The sequence below is a fragment of the Eleutherodactylus coqui genome, chromosome 1 (genome assembly GCF_035609145.1).
Source record: "Eleutherodactylus coqui strain aEleCoq1 chromosome 1, aEleCoq1.hap1, whole genome shotgun sequence".
Classification (NCBI taxonomy): Eukaryota; Metazoa; Chordata; class Amphibia; order Anura; family Eleutherodactylidae; genus Eleutherodactylus; species Eleutherodactylus coqui.
Genome location: NC_089837.1, coordinates 199,101,187 through 199,126,224, shown reverse-complemented (window position 1 = coordinate 199,126,224; position 25,038 = coordinate 199,101,187). Strand labels below are relative to the sequence as shown.

At 41.9% G+C, this 25,038-nt stretch overlaps 1 protein-coding gene across 1 annotated transcript in view; it reads right to left on the bottom strand.

Moving 5' to 3' along the window:
• LYST (lysosomal trafficking regulator) overlaps positions 1-25,038 on the bottom strand; it is a 191,874-nt gene that overhangs the window by 20,318 nt on the left and 146,518 nt on the right. Inside the window, exons 43-49 of the mRNA XM_066605399.1 lie at positions 24,745-24,901; positions 15,980-16,120; positions 12,918-13,135; positions 11,087-11,317; positions 9,055-9,244; positions 6,777-6,913; positions 1,998-2,096 (exon numbers count right to left, since the gene is read on the bottom strand). Coding sequence (XP_066461496.1) covers positions 1,998-2,096; positions 6,777-6,913; positions 9,055-9,244; positions 11,087-11,317; positions 12,918-13,135; positions 15,980-16,120; positions 24,745-24,901 — 1,173 coding nt within the window. The remainder of the gene's footprint in view (positions 1-1,997; positions 2,097-6,776; positions 6,914-9,054; positions 9,245-11,086; positions 11,318-12,917; positions 13,136-15,979; positions 16,121-24,744; positions 24,902-25,038) is intronic.

Genomic DNA, 25,038 nt, shown 5'->3' with positions numbered 1-25,038 from the left:
GTGTATGCAGCTTCTACGCAGACTGATGTGTCTCCATAGATTCTGGCTACAAACAAACCTGCATAATCTGGTCTTGCTTTTATACTCCCTTACTTCTGCCCACTATCGCTAGCTAACTTAGCAAGTGACAGTTTGAAGGCAGAATGACGGCAAAATCAGACTGCTCAGAATGTAGGTAACGCTGCAGGATATTTTTTAGTCAGGATTATTTGCAAAATTGCTTCATTTTCTTTTGCAAAGGTGTTATGCTTTAGGCCGCCTGTCCATGAGCGATTTTACATCACGTGATCCGCGGCGATAATCCGCACGCAAATCACGCATGAAATGCTTTCCATAGGATGCTTATAAAAAACGCAGCCCGCTGTCCACGAATGGAAATCCATTGCGTAATAAAAATTGTGGCATGCCGCGATTTGCTGCGAATCTCTGCGTTGAATCTTCCATTGAAGTCAATCCTGCAATAAATCGCAATGACTTTTAATGTTCTTCCACAGCAGAAATCCGCTTGCAAAACCCGACCTGCCCGTGGACAGGCGGCCTAAGAGTACAGCGACAAGGTATGGAAATTCACAACAAGGTATGGCCAAATTCACAACAAATCTATAACAAAATCTGCATCAAGCCCTGAGGCAAATTCTACTAAACCTCACCGTCAATAATGAAAATAACATCTGGTGGTAATATACTGCACCACGTAAGTAGTGCAGTGTATTATCTAAGCCATTAAATGATCACATGTTCTTGTCCCATGTGGGACAAATAAATGTAGCAAAAAAATAAAGATGTTTTCTCGTAGAAAAATGATTAAAAAAATTAAATAATTCCATTTTCCCAAGAAAACACGATTTAGAATTGGAAAACCGCAAACACAACCCCTCTATCCCCTACAAAACTTGCACTGTTACATCCCTAATGATTCTGATCATCCTGCTTGAACTGAAGTGCTACCTGTGATTGACCAATCACAGGCAGCGCTCAGTTGTCATTCAATGAATGGCTGAGTTCTCAGCCAATCAGACACAGCCCTTTCAGCAGGTGGGGATTTTAAATCCCCACCTGCTAAGAGAGCTTCAGAGCAGTGCAAGGGGACCAAGCGGCGAGATGTGCCTGAGACCTGACATCGGCGCAGAGGTGTGTGTGTATATATGTGTATATATATATATATATATATATATATATATATATATACACACATATATATATATATATATATATACATAAAAATTTTTTTTTTTTTAAACACATGCTAGGGATGTTGCCGGCAGCCCATGAAAGCAATTGGCACATCCGTGCAGCATAGCGTTTTGCGCAGCACGGATGCATGCAAAACAACGCTCTTGTGAACGAGGCCTTTATAATGTGTGGTAAATGCCATAAAAACAAAGCCCATATAGCAATGACAAAATTTCAGTTTTTTCCATCCTCTCCCCTCAAAAAAATAAAGTTTTGACATACTCCATATAAGGTTACATAAATGGACATACTAGTAAAACCCCAAATCACTACTTCTTACACATCTACCATAGATCAATAACCTAATTTGTAGGGTTTAAAAATGGTGCCAATTTAGAGGGCTCCACTGTACTGGCTAGATCAGGGGCTCTGCAAATGCGCCATGGGTTCCCAAAATTATTCCAGCAAAGTCTGCCCTCCTTTTCTTATCAGCCCTCTAACGTGCCCAAATAGCAATTTAAGTCTACATAAGGGGCATATTCATACTCGGGAGAAATCAGGTTATAAGAACTTAAACCTTTTTATTCTCGTCATGTGCTTCTGGACGTTACATTAATCCTGCATGCCAGAAAATAGCTTTACTGTGAAAATAACACAATTTGCTATATTTAGCCCTTTTTAATAGTTAATCAATAAATTTTATAATTTTAGGCGCCATCTGTGAATGGGGCTTTTATATTTATGTAAATTCATTTCAAATGTAACAGTCTGCATGTACCAGGTTGTTGAAGATTACAGAAAACGTTAAATGAAAATCATCCTACCGTGGTATTAGTGAAACGATTCAAGTACACAGTGATGACACCACATTTGCTGCCAGTGTAAAGCTGACAGCTGTCTGGCACCCAAGCACAGCTTGTGACCTGTAGAAGACATACAAATTCAAGCACAACTGTAGTTATGTAAGGAATACTAGTTACAGCAATTACAGGGGGTTTCCAAGTTTGTCTTCGAGAGTGGTCATCAACATCAGATTGGCGTAGGCTTGATGCCCAGCACCCCTTCGCCAATCAGTTGTTCACTTGCCGGAGACCATGTAAGCTGAACATAGCACAACTCTGTACAATGTGCAGCAATAGTACTACAAGCTCTGATGGAACAGAGCAGATAATGGTGTTAGGTGAACAAGACAGAGCTAGTAGCACCATTACAAGCCACTGCACAGTGTATGGAACAGTGCTATTTCTTGCACACAGTGACACCAACAAGCAGCTGATCGACATGGGTATCAAGCATGGGAACACCATCGATCCGATATTGGGTCATCAATATTATAGTTCCGGAAAACCCCTTTACGTTTAAAGGATACATGAAATTTCAAAGGACTGCTCAGATTAAGCTGTTACGTTTGTGTACATCAGGAACAACACTACTGCTGACCTGGATTTTTTTTTTGCAATTTTCCTCTTCTATAGGGTTCCACTTCTAATTGCCAGTATTGCCTGAGCTCAACTTTGGAGAGGGTGAAGATTAGCTGGTCTTCCATGCATAGCACACACAGAACCTGTCTCTATTTCTCTGGCATTTAGAAGCAGGAACAGCATAGAAGACAAGTATACAGCAGTAATGAGCAGTATAGCTTTGAATTCAAGACTGGGGTGATATAAAACACTTACTAGATGCTTCAGCAGCCTCTACCTCACTATGCAGCTACTTCTTTTCTCCCCTCCTCTCTTCATAGGCTTTCACATACAGTGTTTATTAATACAGTATATTCAGAGAATGATCAGTGCAGGAGGCAGGGGGAAGGAAAAGAAGTGGCTTAGGCCTTCTGCCCACGGGTTGGGTCGGATTTCGCCTGCAAAATCTCACAGCGGAATCAGACCCAGTGCGCCCCAGAGACTCCATACTCACCTCTCTGGATTCACGGCGAAAGTGGTGATGAGATTTCCCGCGATATTTATGCTGTGCCCACAGCACAGAGTATCATGGGATGGACGGCTTACATTGACTGCAATGGAAGCCGTCTGTGCGATTGTCCGCGATAAATAGGACATGCTGCAATTCTTCCCCGCGAGCGAAAAATCGCAGTTGATTTCAACTGGTAGGCAGGGGAGAATCTGTGTACATAGCATGTCTATGGGCAGCTATTGCTGCGGGATTCGCAGCGGGTGTCTGACCGCAAATCCCGCAATGATTATCGTTCCGTGGGCATTTAGCCTTATGAGTAGAGAAAACAACATTTACTGTAGCAAGAGATATTACACAGTTTATTATCTTTGGTCGCCCCACCACCTGCGCTAGCGACCCCCTCCCCTCACACCTCCTCCGTTCCTTCTCCCCAGTGATCATCTCCCATCTCACCACTGTATTCAACCTCTCTCTGACCTCTGGCATCTTTCCCTCTTCTTTCAAACACGCCATCATATCCCCACTGCTAAAGAAGCCGACTCTGGATGCGACTGATGCTGCCAACTACCGACCCATCTCAAACCTCCCCTTCATCTCCAAACTACTAGAACGCCTGGTTTACTTCCACCTTGTAAGCTATCTATCAGAGCACTCTCTCCTAGACCCCCTACAGTTTGGCTTCCGACCTCAACACTCGACAGAAACTGCCCTTACAAGGGTATGCAATGACCTACTGACAGCCAAATCGAGGGGCGATTACTCCCTACTGATCCTCTTCGACCTTTCCGCAGCATTTGACACTGTTGACCACAAACTTCTCCTCAGTATGCTTCGCGCCATTGGCCTAAAGGACACTGCTCTTTCCTGGTTCTCCTCCTACCTATCTGACTGCTCTTTCAGTGTCTCCTTTGCTGGCTCTACCTCCCCTCCTCCTCCCCTTGCTGTTGGGGTCCCCCAGGGCTCGGTCCTCGGCCCCCTTCTTTTCTCTATCTACACAGCCCCTATTGGACAAACCATCAGGAGTTTTGGTATCCAATACCACTTGTATGTTGACGACACCCAGCTATACACCTCTTCCCGTGACATCTCTGCACCTTTCCTACAAAACATCACCGACTGTCTGTCCGCTGTCTCTAACACTATGTCCTCTCTCTACCTAAAACTAAACCTCTCTAAAACTGACTTACTGGTGTTTCCTCCTTCCACTAACCAACCTCATCCTGACATCTCCATCTCAGTGTGTGGCACCATAACTCCTGGACAACATGTCCGCTGCCTTGGGGTCATATTCGACTCTGATCTATCATTTGCCCCCTACATCCAATCTCTGACCTGAACATGTCAGCTGCAACTCAAGAACATCACAAGAATCCGCTCTTTTCTGACTGTGGACACGTTAAAAACGATTACTGTTGTCCTCATCCACTCCCGGCTCGATTATTGCAACTCTTTGCTGATCGGCCTCCCCTGCACCAGACTCTACCCTCTCCAATCCATCCTGAATGTGGCAGCCAGGCTCATCTTCCTGTCCAGCCGCTACTCAGACGCCTCTGTCCTGTGCCAGTCACTGCACTGGCTGCCCGTTAAATACAGAATTCAATTTAAACTCGCTACCTTCATCCACAAAGCCCTCCACAGTGCAGCGCCCCCCTATATTGCCTCCTTCATCTCAATCCATCACCCAGCCCGGGCTCTCCGCTCTGCTAACGAAACCAGACTGAGTGCCCCTTTAATTCGAACTTCTCATTCTCGCCTCCAAGACTTCTCCAGAGCAGCACCGGTCCTCTGGAACGCACTGCCAAAGGCTACCCGAGCAATCCAGGACTCGCAGAACTTCAGGCGTGCTCTAAAAACGCTCTTCAGGGAGGCATACCGCATTCCCTAAACAAACCCCTCTGTACTCTGCCTGATAACATGCGCTCTGTCCTAGTGACTGCAATCCCTGCTAGCCATCATAAACCGCTCCTGCAGTCATACCGTTTCTGCCGTCACACGGCTAAATGTCTGACCATTGTCTGTGTATATCACCCCTCACTCTCCACCTCGCCATACTGTGCACATCTCCTGCCCCTTTACCTTCTGTATCACCCCATTACTTGTAGTATGTAAGCTCGTTGGAGCAGAACCCTCACCCCTATTGTTTCCATCAACTGATTACTATATGTAACCGTGGTTCTGTAATGTTTGTATTTTGTCTTTCTGTATTCCCCCTGTCTATGTAAGCGCTGCGGGATATGTTGGCGCTATACAAATAAAGTTTATTATTATTATATTATTGTTTTAACGGTAAAAAAAAAAATAAGTTTAGTCATTCTTTCAGAAAATAGTTCTTATTTAATGGCCTGACTCTAAAAGGCTGTACATTACATTCCATATCCCTTTTTCTCTTGCTCTGCAATGGGGAGATGGCTATACAAATGCCATCACTCAAAGTTAAAAGGGAATATGTAATTTTTCTAAATTATACATACTTTTTTTTTTTAAATAAATCTTTGCCTGAAACAGTAAATGATATTCTAATAATATTTATGATATTTTATTATTTTTGTTGGAATTGTAGACTGCCATATATCAGTGTATAGTGCCACAGTACAACAGTTATGCTATCGGTCACATCAAAAGGCATATGAGTATATTGGACGGTGACCAAACAGTCCAAATTTTACAGTAAAGGCTTCCTTACTTTGCACAGCTACATATTCCCTTTACTAGCTTTGAAGGGTGAAATATTTTCTGAAGGTTGAAATTAAAAATAATCCAAAAAATGCCCCAAAAAATAAACAAAAAAAACAACTTCACATGAAATTTAGCAACATATTCCCTAAAGCATTTGTCCCATGAAAAACTGTTTTAAGGTTAAATGCAGCCCATAATTCTTAGCGTTTGTGGTATTAACACTCACTAAGAAAAAAAAAATATCATCCCAAATACTTCAAGACTACTGTTCAAGAACAGCACCCCTTGTTTTTATTGAAAAATCTTTTTGTGTCCAAGATGGTAAATTTTCCAAGGAGGTCACAAATATTCAGTCTTGCTTCTCTCTGCTCCACTGGATATGAAGAGGAGTCCTTGGTGTAGTGAGCGGCTGCTTCTAAAGCTGCAGAACCTTCTCTGCTTACCAAAAGAGATGTTGAGCAATTGCAGTAAAGCTGTCTCCTGCTCTAATCACTTTCTCAGCATCTGCTCTGACAAGCAGAGAAGACGCCAGAGCTTTATGTACCACAAAAACTCTTAACAATGCATCACTGTTCATTGAAAACCATTCCAGAGGACTACCTCATGAAGCTGACTGAGAGAATGCCAAGAGTGTGCAAACCTGTCAGCAAGGAAAAGAGGGCTACTCTACAATATAAAACATATTCTGGTTTGGGTAACATTCTTTTGTTTCATACGGAATACCATTTGTGCGCCTTCATAGTTTTCATGTTGTAAATATGAATGTACAATGTAAAAAAAAAACCTAGAAAAACCATGGAATGAAAAGGTGTATCCAAACTTTTGACTGGTACTATAATTCCTGACCACCTTCTGAACTTACTTTTCTGTCTGTACAGCCAATAAAACTGAATGTAATAGCATTCCTACAAAGTATATTTACAAAGTTCCTAATTTTTTTTGGCCAGACATAAGCAAGGAATAGAGAAAAATGTCATTCAAAAGCGGAGTTTTCCTTTATCAGTACATATTTTTACCTGATTCAGCTCTGAACACTGAATGAAATTTACAGGTGGCTCACTCTGTTTGCTTTTTAGTCGCAGAATATTATCAGGATACCCCCAGCTTAGTATTGCAGACCACTGAATATCGGTGCTGTGCATACTTCGAACACCTAAAGAAAAGGAAAACATTTATACTTTGTCATGTTTGCCAGTTACATCAGTAATAGACCCTCGCGTGGCGCAGAGTGTTAAGGTAGTAGAAATGCAGTCCTAAGCTCTCGCTCACGACCTGAAAGTTGCAAGCTCAATCTCCTCATGGTTCAGGTAGCCGGCTCAAGGTTGACTCAGCCTTCCAATCTTCAGAGGTCGGTAAAATGAGTACCCAGCTTGGTGGGGGTAATAAATAAATTACTTGAAAGCACCGCGGAATTAGTTGGTGCTATACAAATAAGATTTATTTATTTTATTTATATCGCGAGTTGTAAAAAAGAGAATGATATACAGGATGTAAAGTAAAGCTTTCCTTAGCCTAAGGTTTATCTTTATACTTATTTACAAAATGAGCATTGTAGTCAATATCCGTGTTCACACCCAGCACTATAAACAGTACCACACCAGAGGAAGCGGCCTACCACAGCAATACATTTCTTTATCACTTAAAGTTTACAAAGTAGCGGAAAAGGTGATATGAAAGTTCTTTAATATTATGAATAGCATAAAATGCTTGCACCAGTGGAAACCTATGCTTGGACAGAAGTCATGTGCAGACCAGTAGGGGGGTGGAGCCTAATGCTACACTATTCTGTACATTGTAGCATTCGGCTTTGCCACCAGTGTATGGCCTTTTCTCCTCTGGTCTGAATATGAATTCTCCCAGTTTCTACAGGCTGCACTGAAAGCAGTCACTTGATTACCCCTTTAAAAATTAACTCCTATAATCATTCTACACAAACAATATCCTCCTCCCACAAGGCCCGCTTGAGTTAACAGCTAAGGGTACGGTCAGAGTGGCAGAAGCCTGTTAATTTACATGATGTCTTTATTGGCACTATGCACCCAGGCACACAGTGGGAAAGACAGATCCTGCCAATGGCACTGACAGCTGAAGGCATAATTGCATGGTAACAGTAATCTACCCAATACCATCAGATCACGGTTATCATTGATCTGTATATGGGGACAGCAGGAAATTAACAGATCTTCTGTTCTCTGCCAATCTGTACCGCATATGAAAAAATAAGTTATTAAAGTAAATTGTAAAAGAAATCAAAAAATATTAAAACAATGAAAAAAGTAAAAAAAATTAAAAAGTCCATTCCCACAAAAATGGTGCACAGTTCAAATCTAAACGTAGCATTAGACAGTACTAACTTTCTCTCAAACAAAACGTACTGTAAGCCAAACAAAAAGTCATTACCCCTGCCCTCCAATATTTGTCTGCTTTACTTCAGAACCAGACCCCATGATAAACTTCTGCAATTCGAGCATTATATCATTGATGTACAGAAGCTTTAAGTGTGGGAGATACATTTAAAAATAAAATAAAGCCTTTGTTGCTAGCACTATAGTAATGTCATACAATTTCCAGTTTCTCGATCAGTGATGTGAATGTCGCCTAAATTCCGTGGATGCGCTGTGACTACAGACTAGCACGCGCACAGAACAGTCACTCGGACCTGTCCACAATCAAGCTAAAGGATCTGTATGTGTCCCGAGAGAGGGACTGCGTTACGCTGCACAGTGAGGGCAGCAGAGACAGCAAAGGGCCCACCGGACCGTCCAGGCAATATTAGCATCAATTTACAAGTATGACAAGGTAAACTGGCTTTGTTTACTGTAACAAAATAAGCGTTGGAATAAGCTTTACTTTGAGACCACAAGTGGTTTATCCTACTTGGAATTGGTTACAGGAAGCCATTTGTGTCCTGAAAAAAGATAAACTAAAAAAGTTGTGGTAGATTAAAAAATAAAAACACTTTAAAAAGAAAGACTCAAAACATCCCAGGTCATAAAAAGGGATTGTGCAGCTCTGAGGCTTGATGACCTATATCTGAGGATAGGTCATGATTAGCTGGCTGGTGGGGGGACTGCAAGCACAGCTTCTATTTACCTCAGTGGGAGCTGTGCTTGCAATGCCATGGAAGGCCACTGCAGTTTGTCAGGAGCTATCTGCTGATCAGCGATCTGGTACGTATCCTGAAAATAGGTCATCAGTCTTCAGAGCTGGGCAACCCCTTTGAGCAATCAATACTAGTTATCATATGTATGTGTAAACTGCCTACTTATTTTATTAAAAACTAAATATAATTACCTTTTTCCTTGCTGTAACTCATCATTAAGCAGAAATTTTTGGATAATCCACATATAGCCCTAGTGGGCAAAGCCTGTAAAGATCCGAATCTTTCTCCATGAGGCTGACTGAAGCAGACTGTGGGATCTGGAGCACTTGGGGAACCAACATATTCCCCCCATTTCAGTCCTCGTATCCAAGGTAATGGACTCTATAATTGCAACAAATTGAGCTGTTTAAAGCTATACAGCATATCGGACATGAGAAAGGGCAACTAATGCGTCTATCATAAAAGTTTGGTTAGGCTGGAAAAATTCTCTTTTTTTCTTTTAACGAGACTGTCACCTACTTTTGGCCCCATGTGCTAAGTTTATTGGCTGAAAGTAGTTAACTTGCCGAGTCCAGGGATGTAAGTGCTATACTTACCTCCCCAGTTGTTCCTCCGGTGTGAGCGCTTAAATCAGCCACCTAATGTATTGAGCGCCGCTGCTAAGTAGTCCACATATTCTAAATTTATAATGGGAGGACTACTTAGCAGCGGCATTCCATGCACTGAGCAGCAGCTCTCAGCGCTCACACCGGGTAATTGACGGGGGAAGGCAAGTACAGTACTTAAGATCCCGGAGTCAGTGGGTGACCTACTTTCAGTCCATAACCTTAACTCCTAGGGCTAAAAGTAGGTGATAGATTCCCTTTAAGTATTACAAATTTTTTTTTCACTGTTACACTACAGGGCTTTTACGACACCCCAAAACAACCACAACCACTGGTACTGTGCACAGCAGCAAACAGCGCCCTCCAAAAGAGCTCATAAAATAGTGAGGTCTGCACTATTAGCCGATTCATTTTTGCGGGTCAGATGGGGGGGGGGGGGGGGGGGATAAAAAAAAATTCACTTTAGCCAAATATATGTGTATGCTGTGTAAAAGTTTCTCTCCCTCCTCTGATCACACCCATACAGGGCACGAGGAAAGGAAGGATTTGTACAGCACAGACTCTAGTTACATTTGTTGCTGCAACATATTTCCTTTATGTTACCAGATTGATTGCCATAGTGATCACAGGATTGAGACCCAAACCAACGAGGTCCCGATGATGTCACCAGGACTACTGGCTGTTAGTAAGGCACGGAAGATCCGCAGTTCCAGACAGCCATAGGGAAGCATGGGCCTACACACTTCAATTTACACATGCAGATTTGACATTGCGAAATGGCCGCGGATTCCATTGGAAAGCGGGAGTGCAAAGAAAAATACAAACTGTACTGCGCATGTGCGCCGGCCGGCCGCACGCACGCATCCGTAGTACAGAAAAAAAGAAGACAAGCACAAGTACGCAGGTATGTGCAAATGGTGAATCCAAAATCGGATTAAAAAGGGCTCATCGTTATGAGGCTTGATATTTCCACTGAGATGGAGGAGATCTGATGTGGAGACCTGGTGGGCTGCTAGCTCATGCAGCTGAGAAACAGAAGGAGGAGGTAACCAGCTTCAACACGTCAATCTCCAATCAATGATACTTCATTTACTCTTTATACAGGACAGTGAAATCTAAACTTTAAAAAAGCATTCCGTTAAGCCACCTACGCATTTCAGCAAACTTACCTCGTTCATTGAAACATGTAGGTGGCTTAACTGAATGCTTTTTTTAAGTTTATATTTTCACTGTCCTGCATGAAGAGTAAATAAAGTATTATTGATTGGAGATCGACATGTTGAAGCTGGTTACCTCCTCCACAAGTATGCAGGGTTGGATTCCGCTGCATGCTCCCACATGCAGACTCTGACCCGCCTAGGGGCATGAGGCTTAAGACTGAGATCTGTGAAGCAGCCGAATAATGGACATAAGTATATGGCAGTTTTGCAGAATGGCAAACAAATGGAAAGTCTTTTTACAGTTGATGGTCTTGAAATGGTTAAAGGACACTTTAAATAGAAAATGTAGAGTTATAGGAAAGGAGGAAGTGTTGCATTCTAACTTGTGATGGGACCTTGTTTAATCTACCGTATGTATGTAGCGGTTTTACTGTAACATTACATTAAGTTTTACATACGGGATATGTAGATTCTTTGCTGTTCTCTTTGTTTTCCCGGAATGCAAATTGAACTAGTAAGCCCATAGCTGCAGGAAGTTCTCCTTCCATTAGAAGCTTTGATCCTGAGCGACTGACATGGGCTGAGTGGAAAAGTTGGCGAGGAGTTTGCCCATATGTTTTTATCATAGTTTCCAAAGCCCGCCTCTGTACGGGGTCTTCAACTGCTGAAACATCCATTCCAAAGTAAGTCTAAAGGGAAAAACAAAACATCATTCTTATGACATGAAATCTATTGCTATACAATATTAACACTTTCTTCCCCCATGATGTACATGTAATTCATGGGAGGGACGTGGTTTGTGCGAAGTGCATACTCTTATGCTATCTAGATGGTACGGGCTCAAGAGCTAAGCCCAAGCCAACCGCAACAGGAGTCGGCTGTAACTAACAGCGGAGATCAGAGATGCCTCCGTTGTCAGCTGTTAACTCATTACTGTTTGTGGTATGAAAGCGGTCATGTCATCAGGCTTTTCTTAAAGCAATCGCAGAGGGTTGATGGGCCTCTGAGTCCAATATAGCTGTTACTGTCAAGAAAGAAAGAATACATACTGCAAAACAGAAGTATTACAGTATATTATCCAATTGATCACAGAATCTCATGTTCAAGTCCCCTACAGGGAATAGAAAATAAAAAGTAAGCAAAAAAATTGCCAAAAATGAAAATGTAAAAAAAATCTGAATCCGAAATGACCTTTTTAATAAACTGAACACATTTAACGGTACCAATGAAATTAAAAAAATACAGCTAGCCATGCAATGAATAAATCCTCAAGTGGTTATGTAGACAGAAAAATAAAATTATGTCTTTTAAAAGTGGAGACTAAAAAGAAACATGGCTGTGTCCTTAAGGGGTTAAAGAGTTTTTTTCAGCACAAACATAAATGGCATATTGCTAGTATGGGCCATGAACAATGTCCATTTGATAGGAGTCAGTCCTCTGTAACCCCTCCCCTGATTTCTAGAAAAAAGTGGAATTCTAAGAAATGGTGGAAATATGGTGAGCAAAACATTGAATACACAAGTAAATGTGCCAAGTATAAGCAGAAGTGTATACATATTTTTCCTGATGTGCCACTATATGGATTGTCCCTTTTAGATTTGCTTCTAAGCAATTAAAAACCGGATATAAATTTGTTAGTAAAAATACAAGCTGAGAAAGTGAGAGACTAAAGGCCCATTTAGTCACAATAATTACCGGTCAAAATTCACTCAAAAACTGTCTTTTGAGCGATAATCGTTAAGTCTAAACGCGCGGCCATTGTGCATTATTTGTTGATCGCTCATTTCTAGCCAGATAGAAATGAGCCATGAGCCTTATCAGTACCGCACGCTGATATCTCAGTGGGCGGTGCCGATAGTATTCTTTCAGTTGGTATCCTGCTGGCAGTTCTCAGCGGGACATCAGCTGAAAAAGCCGAGAACAAAGCAGCTTTTTGCATACACAAAAACAGCTGCATTGTTCTCTGAGCCATCGCTCTGCCTGCATTAACTCTTTTGGTAGCCAATTAGAGAGATGCAAAGATGATCGCTAGAAATGGTCACAAAAAAGTGTGTGCTTTGCGATTTTTGTGCAATGCTTTTTTAACATTAGAATGTCCCATATTGCGTGAAAAAAAAACGCGCAAGAAAAACGCAAGTGTGCAAGAGCCCTTAAATAAATAGTGAAACTCTAATGTCTATGTTAATAAGACCCTTTGGCTATAGCAAAGTTTTGGTAAGAAACTCTCTTAAAATCTCAATATAGATTATGTAGAATACAATATATTATTTTATTAGTAATTAGACTTACAGCTGGATGGAACACATTGATGGCTTGAACAGCAGCCCGTCCTTTCTGTTTGTAGCCAAATACCAGATCAATCCAATGACATATGGCTTGAGAAACGTAGTCTGACTCGAGGGCTTGTCGGTGAATCAGGATAAAAAGGCGAGGATCATTCCGTGCCCAAGGTGGAAGATTAACATGATTTACACGTTCTCCATTTTGACGCACTCCAAAATCAAAGCCTGTGTAATTTACATACAAATTGATAAAGAACATAAAAGACCCGTGCCCAGCCTGAGGTAAAGTGACATATCAAATTTTATATAAATAATGTTATAATAAGTGGTTCTGTTTATGTATTATGCTGCCCTGTTTAAGTGCAGTACAGTATGGTAACAGTTCTTCTTCTAGTAGCCCAAATGACAAAGTGCCGTTTGGCTAACAATACAATGGACATGAGAGTAGCACACCCCTAACATAGCAGTGATTGGCCATAGTCTGTCAATCATAACTGTCAAACCGCTATCGTCTTTATTAGGCTTTATTACCAGCGCTGCCAATTTTTTGTGGCATTTGGGCTAACAGTAGAGCAGACCTGTCTACTTGTTTAAAGGCTGCATAATATGCTAACAGATCCTTTCTATTCTCTGTATAAAGGAACATTTTGGTCATTAATATATTAAAACAAAAGGTTTATTAGTAAGGTTTTCAAAAATTACCGTATATACCGGCGTATAAGACGACTTTTGAACCCCGAAAAATCTGCTCTGCAGTCGGGGGTCGTCTTATGCGCCGGTAATACAAAAAAAAAAAAAGTGTAAAAAAAAAAAATTCATTACTCACCTGCCCCGGTGTTCTGTCGCGCTCCGGCAGGATGTCGCTTGCTCCGGCAGGCTGTCGCTGGCTCCTCGTCCCCGGCGCAGCATAGCTTTCTGAATGCGGGGCTTGAAATCCCCGCTTCCAGAAAGCTAATACACACGCCGGCAGCCATGACAGCATTGAATGGCTGTGATTGGCTGAAGGCGCACGTGTTAGCAATCACACCCATTCAATGATGTCATTGAATAGTGTGATTGGCTGAAGCCACGTGCGCTTTAGCCAATCACAGCCATTCAATGATGTCATGGCTGCCGGCGTGTGTATTAGCTTTCTGGAAGCGGGGATTTCAAGCCCCGCATTCAGAAAGCTATGCTGCGCCGGGGACGAGGAGCGAGCGACATCCTGCCGGAGCGAGCGACATCCTGCCGGAGCGCGACAGAACGCCGTGGGAGGTGAGTAATGAATTTTTTTTTTTTTCTCCACTGAATACCGGCGTATAAGGTGACAGTTGGGGGGTCGTCTTATACGCCCCGTCGCCTTATACGCCGGTATATACGGTATGCTTACATACAGTGAATTTAAACATTATCTATATTACTTGGCCCACAACCTCTCCTAATTGTGTGCGGCTCATAAAAAAGCTGCATGCAGTCTTCCAAAAACTGCTTGCGGTTTTTAACATTACATGCATTTTAAAAAAAATAAGCAGGTCGTTTTTGAAAAATGCATCTTTTTTTATGCAGGTTTTTAAATTACAGTTGAAGACCACAGCAAAAAGCACCATGGAGAATGGGGGGTCATGGCCTTAAAGGGGTTGTCCCACTATAATGGCCAAAAGATAGTTCCAGAACTATCTTTTTGGCCACCGTATATACGCCTCCCGTATTTCGTCCACTTATATTCCATCTTTCACTGTGCTGACGCACCGTATAATTGCCCATGTGAGTAAATGCATTGCGATCCAATGCTTCACATGGGAAGTGTATATATGCCCGGGCGTGAAAACGCAGCGTATATGTAATTGTGGGGATGAAGCTTTAACCCCTTGAGTGGCACGCCCAGAAATTTTCCGGGACGAGCTCCACTGCTCATAGTGACATAGCCCGGAAGATTTCCGGGCTATGTATCACTATGGGAGCTGCAGAGCACAATGCCACAAGCTGTGACATTGTGCTCTGCCTGCACAGACCCACACAGAGCAGTGCAAGGGCTTTGAAAAACCAGCAGAAGATATTGCCGATATGTCGGCAACCTCCTGCTTTGTTTACAGGTTGCCATAGAGACCATCGGCTTGTCAGAAGCAAGCCGATGGTCTCTGTGGCAGGGAGAGCTGGTTGTTAGCTGTCAGAGGACAGCTAGGTACTAGCTCTTACAGCAGAGATCAGAGAAAACCTCCGATCTCTGCTGTGTTAACCCTTTACATGCTGCAGTCTATGTGACTGCAGCATGTAAAGGGCTGTCACTGCAGCATGTAAAGGGCTGTCACCATCGGACCCCTGGAATGTGATCAGGGGTCCTGATGAGTCCCTGTGGAAGTCCCCTAAAGGGACAAAAAATAAAAAATATAAAATAATAAAAACACTTGTCTCCCTTTACTTTGTAAAAAATCAAAAATACAATCACACATGTGGTATCCATGCGTCATAATGACCCAGAGAAGGAAATTAATATATTATTTAACCCCTTAATGACATGGCCCCTTTTTTTCTTTTTTCCCCATTTCTTTTTTTCCTCCCCCCTGTTTAAAAAAAATCACAACTTGTCCCGCAAAAAACAAGCCCTTATATGGCCATGTCAATGGAAAAATGAAAAAGTTATAGCTCTTGAGACGCAACTGCAAAATTAGTTGAAATTCAATGATTAGACCATTTTAAAAAACCTGCCCTGGTGGGCACGACAGGGCGGTAGGAAACCCGCCACTCAAGGGGTTAAGAAAAATTATTTTCAGATTAAAGACATTCCAATTAATAGCTGATCGCTGCTGGTGAATTTTCAGAATTCCTAACGATTTGCTGTTGGGAATCACCAATTAGATATATCGGAATTAATACTTGACCATCCATGCAAAATATGGTTGGGCAGAGACTACCAGAGTGAAGACACTTTGTGTTAGTAGCTGTCTACTCTGTCTCATTGAAGGGGGTTCCAAGCAACAGATCCCTCTTAATGACATCTTAATAGGACAAGAGTTTGCCATGATGAGGCGACCCCTCTAAGTGTATTAGACCTCTTTGTTGTAATGAATAACCACAAAATATTTTACACACCTTCTCTGTTTACTAAAAATTCTGGCAAGTAAAAAAATTCTGGAATCAACTCCTTTACATCAGTCATAGATTCATAGGAAGATAATCGCCACGTCGTATTCATGGAATGGAAGGTTCTGTCAGGAATATCAAAGCTTTGATCTGAAATGGAAGCAATATGAGGATATAACAACATGAGTTACTGTATAAAGATAAAAAAACAGATGCTGGTGTGATAAATACATTAAAAAAAACTAGTTAAAGATTACCTGAACCTGGAAACTCTGTACCGATATAAATGATGATACAAACAAAAGCCAATTAAGGTTTTTGTTGCCATGTTTACATTTTGCTAAATTAAGAAAGAAAAAAATTGCTATTTTAAATTGGACATAGCAGTAGCACCCTTCCTATCGGATACAGCGAGATTCACATTGCTATTTTGCCTTTGCAGCTTTCTCTAGGGGTCCATTCATACTGCCGTATTTCTAGGTTGTGTGCTGTTCGTGTATTCCATGGACCACACATGGCCCCATAATAGCTACCATGATGCTAGTTAGACGAATGATCTTCCCTATGAGGCACGTCATACTCTTTTCCCTTTTCACGGATAAGTAAGGACATGCAGAGTGCAGTGTCCAAGGAGATCAGACAGCACACAGACAGGTGTCCACATGCTACCCCATGCCAGTTGCTGTCAGAGGGTGGGATATACAGTTGTGGTCAACACTATTATTAATCACACCATGTGAAATATCAAACTGAAATTGAGTGTTTAGTGCAACTGCTGACATATCAATCTGTTTTTTAAGCCAAAAACACTTCTGTAAATTTGCAATCCTCTGGGGCTACTTTTACATATGGAGGATCATCAAGTGCTTCCTAATAAATTCAATGGGAAACATCACATCACACTTGCAAGCACTTTGCACAGCATGCAATGTTTTCGACTGTCCCATAGAAAACAATGGGCGATATGTTCCGAGCGATGCAAACAAATAGGACATACAGTGATTTTTCACCTTACATCACTGAGTAAAAAAAAAAAAAAAAAATTAAAAATTAAAAAAATTAAAATCGCTCATGTGTTGTATTACTTTATTTAAAACAATGAAGTTCATATTCAGAAGAGTTTTGTGTATCTTGCAATGTAAAAAACGAGATTCACGCTCGTGTGAATGTAGCCTTACAACATTTACTTGTAACTTTGTTTTTTTAAGGAGTCCCTATTTCACTCAACAGAGCTTCCTTTATGATGAAACTGCATTAACCATACCACACAGGCTCTTCACAGAAGGGAGGCAGAAACTCCTATTGGTTACTGTTGATGATTAGCGGTACTGGTCACACACTTATTTTCCTTAGTAATTTTTATTAAATTTCTTACAAAAGAAGGAGCATATACATATCATTGCGTATATAAGTGATAATTGAATACATCGTTACAGAATTTACATATTGTGACAAGAGATAATTCAAGCTTCATATTTCATACAACGATATGTTATAAATGTGATAAATTTCTTTTTGTATTTAAGCGGTAAGAGAAATAAATCAACCAAACAATTTTGAACATATCAGAACTTATTTTTTAGCTCGAATTGCTGCCAGTTGTTCCATATGCTGTTAAATTTAGAAAGCCAGTTGTTAAATTTTGCATATATCTTTTCGTAACAGTTGTGGTCTGAAACTGCGCCCAAGAGGTCCCCAATCAAGGGGGAAGAAGCTTTCCTCCACTTTTTGGCTATGATGCTTTTGGCAGTCAATAGAAAGTGACATATCCATTTTCTTTTCTTTTTTGGTATTTCCTGGCAGCCGATAAGAAGGAGTGCCAGTTGAGGCGAGCACCCAAGACGAATGCCAGTTATGGTTTGCATGGAGTTAAATACCTCTTTCCAATAGGTACGGATTTGGGGGCAATCCCAAAACAGATGATATAAGGTGCCTACTTGACCGCAGTCTCTACAGCATGAGTTAGAATGGGTCGGGAAAAATTTTGCTATTTTTGAGGGAGTATAATACCAGTTAGTTAATACTTTGTAATGTATTTGGAGAGTGTTGGCAGAGAGAGTGGCTTTGTTAGCCCATTCAAAGGCTTTCAGCCACATTGGGAGTGTTATGTTTTCTTTTATTGTCTGTTCCCAATTTAGAAGGTGCATCTTTTTTGATCTATTGGTATTTTGGGTAATTGTGCTGTAGAAGGTTTTGATTTGGGAAGCTTGGGAGGCCTTGCACTTGTTGAATATAACTTACAATTCTTTCGGGAAAGAGAAATTGTATATATCAGCTTGTTTGAGAAAGGAGAGAATTTTTATATACGAAAAGGCTTCAGAATCAGGTATACTGAATTTGTTTTGAATTTCCTGAAAGGAAAGAGCTTTGCTTTTATTCAATATGTCGGAGATGGTTTTAACTCCCCTAGTTGTCCATTTGTTTAGATTTAAATCCCGAATGAAGTAAGAAAGAATTTCAATTGGAAGTTCAGCTAGAGGGTCACTGGGGTCTGCCCGACACCCAAGTGCTAGTTGGTTCCAATACTGAAGGGTATTTAACATTAGCAGAGAGATATTTTGGGGGTATATTGGTGCTGAGATCTTTGGAGTCAGAGCTCCAAGGATGGAGGCCTTAATCAAAGAGCTTAGGTATCTGTCCCCGTTTCTGTTTTTCTCCAAGTGGCACCAAGATGCAGTTGGTCGAGATTTCAGCCAGGCACTAGATTGACTTAGCAGAGAAGCTTTATAATAAGTTTGGAGGTTGGGCACACCAAGACCCCCCTGTTTCTTATGTTGGCATAATATTGATGCCGCTAGTCTCAATTTTTTATCACACCAAATAAAATTGAGTAGCTGCTTCTGGAATTTCTGGATCGTGGACGGGGGAATTAGGTAGGACAGTGTGCGAAAAAGGTATAAAATTTTCGGGAGAATTAACATTTTATATAGTGCCATTCTGCCGAACCATGAAGGTTCTTTTTTACCCATTTCCTCCATCTCTGCTTGAAGAGAGATATATAGGGGATCAAAATTTACAGAAATTGTTTCAGATAGATTTTGACATATCTTGGTGCCTAGGTACGATATCTCAGTTTTCCATTGGAAAGGAAATTTCTTCTGTATGTCCATTTTTAAATCAGGTTCTACATTAACTCCCATTATCAGGGATTTGTCAGAGTTTAGTTTGTATAAAGAGGCATTGCTGTATTGGTTAATGCAGTTGTTTACCCCTCTCAGGGAGTTGATAGGGTCTGTCATGGTAATGATGATGTCATCGGCGAAAAGGCCGATTTTGTGTTGTCTTAAGCCCATTGATACACCTCTAATCTCCAGGGAGGTTCTAATCATTTCTGCGAGGGGTTCTATTGTCATGACAAACAATAATGGGGATAGGGGACACCCCTGTCGAGTGCCATTGGATATATAGAAAGGCGAGGATAGCACACCGTCAACCAGAACTTTGGCCGAGGGTTTTGTGTAAAGAGCTTGGACTGCACGCAAGAAGCCCTCGCCCACTCCAAACCTCCGGAGCACCTCAAATGCAAAGCCCCAATGTACTCTATCGAACGCCTTCTCTGCATCCAGGGAAAGGAAGAGAGAAGGCGTCCGACTCGAGGCGATCTGCTGCAACAAATTCTGTATCTTACGGGTGCCATCTGTGGCACTTCTTCCTTTCATAAAGCCCACTTGGTCATTATGAATGACCATGGGCAAAACCTCTAGAAGTCTGCCGGCCAATATTTTAGCATATATTTTCAAGTCAGAGTTCAGGAGGGAAATAGGCCTGAAATTTTCTGGTGTTGTAGGGGACTTGCCTGGTTTGGGTATGGTGACGATAGTGGCCTGGAGTATTTCTTCATGCATGGAGCCATGTTCCATCGCCTCATTAAATAGTGAATTTAGATGGGGGGATAGCAGTTGATTAAAGTTCTTGTAGTACTCATTTGAAAGACCATCAGGTCCAGGGGATTTGTGTTTTTTTAGATCTTGTATGGCCTTATGTATTTCTAGATTTGATATTGGTTTGTTTAGTGTGTCTCTTTGTGTATCTAGTGAGGGGAGATCTAATCCATCCAGGAATTTATTACCTCTGGGGTGGGCTGGAAGGTGTTAGGGTTATCTTTAAGATTGTAAAGGTTGTTGTAATATTCCCTGAATTGTTCAGCTATCCGTTGAGGGTGGGAGATTTTATCCTGGGGGGGCATTTTTGTTAGTGATAAATGGGATTTTGGTTCTTGTTTTTTTTTAACAAGGTTGGCCATCAATTTTGAGGGCTTATCCATGTAGGAGTAGAAGTTTGCTTTAAAGTAAGTCAGACCCCTATTGTAGTCGTCTAAAAGCGTTTTTTTTAATTCCCTCTTCAAGGAGGATAGCTCCATTAGGAGGTTGTTTTGTGGAGATTTCTGGTGGAGAGATTCCAATTTCTTTATTTTTCCCAATAGTAGGTCTATTTTCTCTCGTTTGTTTTTATTATGTTGTATTTTGAGTTTTATTAGCACCCCCCTTATAACTGCTTTGTGGGCATTCCACAACGTGGCAATACTTACATCAGATGTGGAGTTAAAAGAGAAGTATTCCTTTAAAGCTTTATTGATAATTTTTTGGTTCTCAGGAATATTGTATAGGTTGATGTCGTTTCGCCACATTTTTGATAGGGTACAGGGGGCGCCCACGTTTAATTTCATGTATATCGGCGCATGATCTGACCAAGTGGAGACTCCAATCGTGGAGTCAGTTATTGAAGTGAGAGTCCCTCTATCCACCAAGAACATATCTATCCTCGAGTAAGTTTTATGCCTTGGGGAGAAGAAGGTAAATTCCCTTGAAGAGGAGTTGAGACATCTAAATGTGTCGTATAAACCCTCTCTATGTAACCAAGGGTGAAGAACCGGTACATTTCTAATGGATGCAGTGGAGTCCACCCTTTTGTCTGCTATTATATTGAAGTCTCCACATAATAATTTGCCTATAAGGACTTTTCTGATTTTCTTTATTACTTTGTTTAAGAAGGAGATTTGGGATTTGTTAGGTGCATAAATGTTCACCAAAGTAATCGGTGAATTATTTATGGTGCCTTGCAGTATCAGGTATCTACCCTTGTCGTCCGAAATTTGTTTATTAAGAGAAAAATGGAGACTATCTCTCAGGACAATCAGTACTCCAGCATGTTTTTTATGGGCATTTGAAAAGTAAATATGCGGGTATTGTTTATTAGAAAATTTAGGGCAAGACTGTTGGGTTTCTTGCAAACATAAGATGTCTATTTTGGACGCTTTAGCATCCTTCCAGACCATTGAGCGTTTGAATGGGGAATTTAATCCCCTAACGTTCTGGGAACAAATATTTATATGCATTGTAAAGGTCGGTTGTGAGTGTAATTGTTTGGAACATATTAGCAGCATAGCAAGTATACAAACTTAAAACAAAGCTACAGGCGAAAACAGAAATATGCCTGTTAACATTAAACAATATATGAGTAGCGTTGTTCATGTTATTTGTGAGGGCATACTTAAGATAATCTATCAGATTCTGTGAAAACATCTATAATTGCCCTCCACGGAAAAAGCAACAAAGCTGTAAAATTAAACAGTTAAAACTTTAGGTAAGAGCAGGTATAAAAACCTGAGACCTGTTATGGGGGGAAAGTTCGGCTTGCAGACCATCAGCCCGGTATTGAAGGTCAGCGAGAAATGTGTCCAGCATCATACAAGGAAGAAACTTGTGATGTTGATGCTGTTTTCATGGCGGAGTAGAAGGAAGCGTGCGGCGCTGGGAGGGCCTCTGGGGTCTCTGAGGTTTGCCCGACTGTGGCTCTTCTGGTAGTAAGATATTCCACTTGGAAAGGATACTGGCGCCATCATCTGGTGAATTCAGAGCATGCACAGCGTTATCTTTGTGGACTATTATTTTTGCAGGAAAGCCCCATTTGTAGGGAATTTTTGCAGCTCTCAGGGATGAGGTGATTAGAGAAAAAGCCTTTCTTGCTTGGATGGTATTTTGTGACAGGTCAGTGAAAAGGCTTATATTTGTAAATGGAGATGGTAGGACACCCTGCTTTCTTGATGCTATCATCAGAGCATCCTTTATATGGTAAAAATGAAATTTGGCAATTACATCTCTTGGAACTGAGTCTGGTAGAAAGTTCGGTTTTAACAATCTGTGCGCTCTATCGATAGTGCAATCCAATTCTGAGACATCTGGGAGGATGCTTTTGATTAGCTTGGTAAGGAAGCTTTTTAGCTCGTGCTGTGGGACACTCTCTGGAATGCCTCTAAATTTAACGTTGCGTCTCCTGCTCCTATCCTCCAGATCTGTGAGTTTTTTCTTCATGTCTTCTACTTCCTCCTCCAGGGAGTAGTGTGCATCTATTAATTTGTTGTGGGATGCAGTTAACTTCTCCCATTTTGGTTTCAATATGGTCGGTCCTCTCTTCTAGATCTGTTATAGAAGTATTTAGGGTGTTTGACAGAGACTTAATGTCCTTTTGCAAAGATCCTCTTAATGCTAGGATCATTTGTTTTATAAAATCTTCCGTAGCTGGCATATTGGAAGATGGGACACTTATAATAGGGTCAGGCTCAAGTGTGGAGTCTTCTTGCTGTTGGTTAGTATATGAAGAGAGTTGGGGGCGCTGTTTTTCAGGGCTTAATAAAGGAGTGGAGAGGGAAGATGTCGGCTGTGAGCCTGACGGCGCCATTTTGCGGCCGTATGGAGCAGCACCAGCACCCTTCCCAGAAGAATCTCTCACCCCGCATCTGGATGTGGTCTTCGGTGTCTCTTCACATTGTATTTCTTGGTCGGTTGACCGAGAGGGAGAAACCTCCGCATCTTCTCTGGGGCTTGCAGGTGGGGGGGGAGCCCTCTTTGCTCAATGGTCCCTGCCTCCTCGGGCCGCGGGTGCTAAAAAAGTCTGAGACTTTATTGAGTGGTGTTTTGCTGTTTCTTCTTTTGGGCATTTTGCTGCCGAGGACCCTCGGGCTACTTTTGAGTGTAATTGAAGGGGTTAAGGTCCCTCTTGAGCACTGCAAGAACTGCAATCAGGCAAGGCTCTTTGTGATGTAACTATCCTGGTTCTCGTTTGGACCCCTCCTCCTCCAAAAGAGCTTCCTATTAGGTTTAAGTATGGTAAAGGAAGGACAACATCTGTCTTAAATTACACCTTATTTCAGCCCACACTGCTTCAGGGGAGCTCAATTTGTGAGCCTCAGTACAGGGGAGAGACGGTCTTCAGAAGCCCTATTACCGGCACTCAGGAGTCACGGAGCTGTTCTCTCTGTTATCAGCTCTTTGTATAGCGCTGTCAGTGAGCTTTCTCGAGCTCAGCGTTTTTGTGCGAGTGAACAGTTGTAGTTGCCTGTTTATAGGTGCTTTTGAGGAGATTAATATCGCTTTTTTTTTTTTTCCACTGTATGGACTGGAAGGGATCACTGTATAGACTGGGAGGTATCAGAGCTCAGTGTTTTGCAGCTGTGTTGGTTCATATTTAATCCACACTCCCTCCAAAGGGGTTTTTTACTAAGCTCAATTGTAGTGGAAGCCGGGTAGTTTTTGTCCCAGTACAGGACCAGTTTCAGCTCACACACTGCTAAAGGAGCTCAGTTTGCAAGCTTTTATATAACAAGGTCACAATTTTCAGGCTTGCTGTCGTAGCACACTGATGCTGTGGAGCTATTCTCCCTGTTATCAGCTCACAGTTTAATGCAGGCAGCGAGGGTTTCTGTGCCCAGCTTTATGGAGTGGGTAGACAGCTGCCTTGAGCTCAGTTATATCGGGAGGTTCGGGGAGGTGGTGTGCGGTCTATCAATGCTGCTGTCACTTTACTCTGCACACTCCGTTTCTGTGCCCAGCTTCATGGAGTGGATAGACAGCTGCCCTGAGCTCAGTTATATCGGGAGGTTCGGGGAGGTGGTGTGCGGTCTATCAATGCTGCTGTCCCTTCACTGTGCACACAGCTCTCAGCCACGGCCGCCGGGGACCAAGATGGCGCCCTGTTCCCGCGCTTCAGGAGGCTTATGTCTGCAGCAACTCACCGGGATATTCAGTGGAGGCTGCGCTGGAGCTCCGATCTCCCTCCTCCGTTGTAGAGGCTATCTCTGGATACGGGTGAGTCCTCCGGTATAACTCCTGAAGTTTGTACCTCTCCGGACGTGTTGGATAGCGGAGATCTCCCTCTCTCCTGGATCTCCTTTTCAATGTTCAGATTTTTCTTTCTTCTTTACCCTGCAGGGCTCTTTAACTTTAGTTATAGGAGGTTATGTGTGCTGGAATTGCGTTTAAAAGTAGCTTAAATACCGGCTACGAGCAGAGCTTAAGGAGACACGACTGCTCGGGTCTGCATCTAGGCCACGCCCCCCCTGGTCACACACTTATAAAGAAGAGGATGACAATTCATCCTCTGACTGTATGCTTATGTTCTTTAGATTATTTAGGAGAATATAAAAATTGATATTTACACTGTCCTCCCAGCAGGCAGAGAGGGTACTGGCTCTAGATGCCCATATGATGCTGTGTTGATGCATCATGGGATTGTTAGCACAACAGAGAAAGAGAAAGCAGGGAGAAATCTAAAAAAACAGGAAGGTGTCAAAGTAGTATCAGACAGTATACTGTACTGCATGAAAGTGAGTGCAATAGGCATAGGTGACATCCATAGTGTAACAATCAGGTGAAAAGTGCAGTGATGGAAAAGTGTGCTTTCGCTGGAGTGGTCCTTTAAAATAAAATGCAAAATGAAGGAACAGTAATACTAATATAGGGACACACAGAAAGAGCTGATCATGCTTATGAGCTTACCTTGATAAGCAAGGAACATTTTGGTGAAAGGTGGCAATCGGACCAAAAAATGAAGCACGGTACCACTGTTTGAGTAGTGTGATCCGTAATGATATGGCTGCACCGGAGGCATTGGGTCATCTTCCCTGTCTGCTTTGCAATATTCATCTTCCAAATACTGAGAAGGTGAGAGAAATGTACGAGATGCAAAGTCAAGTCAAGAATGTAAAATATACTTCATATGGAACAATATGAAGTCTAATCTTTACTCTAGGATCTCCCAAAGAAATATTTGATGCACATCAAATCTGCAAA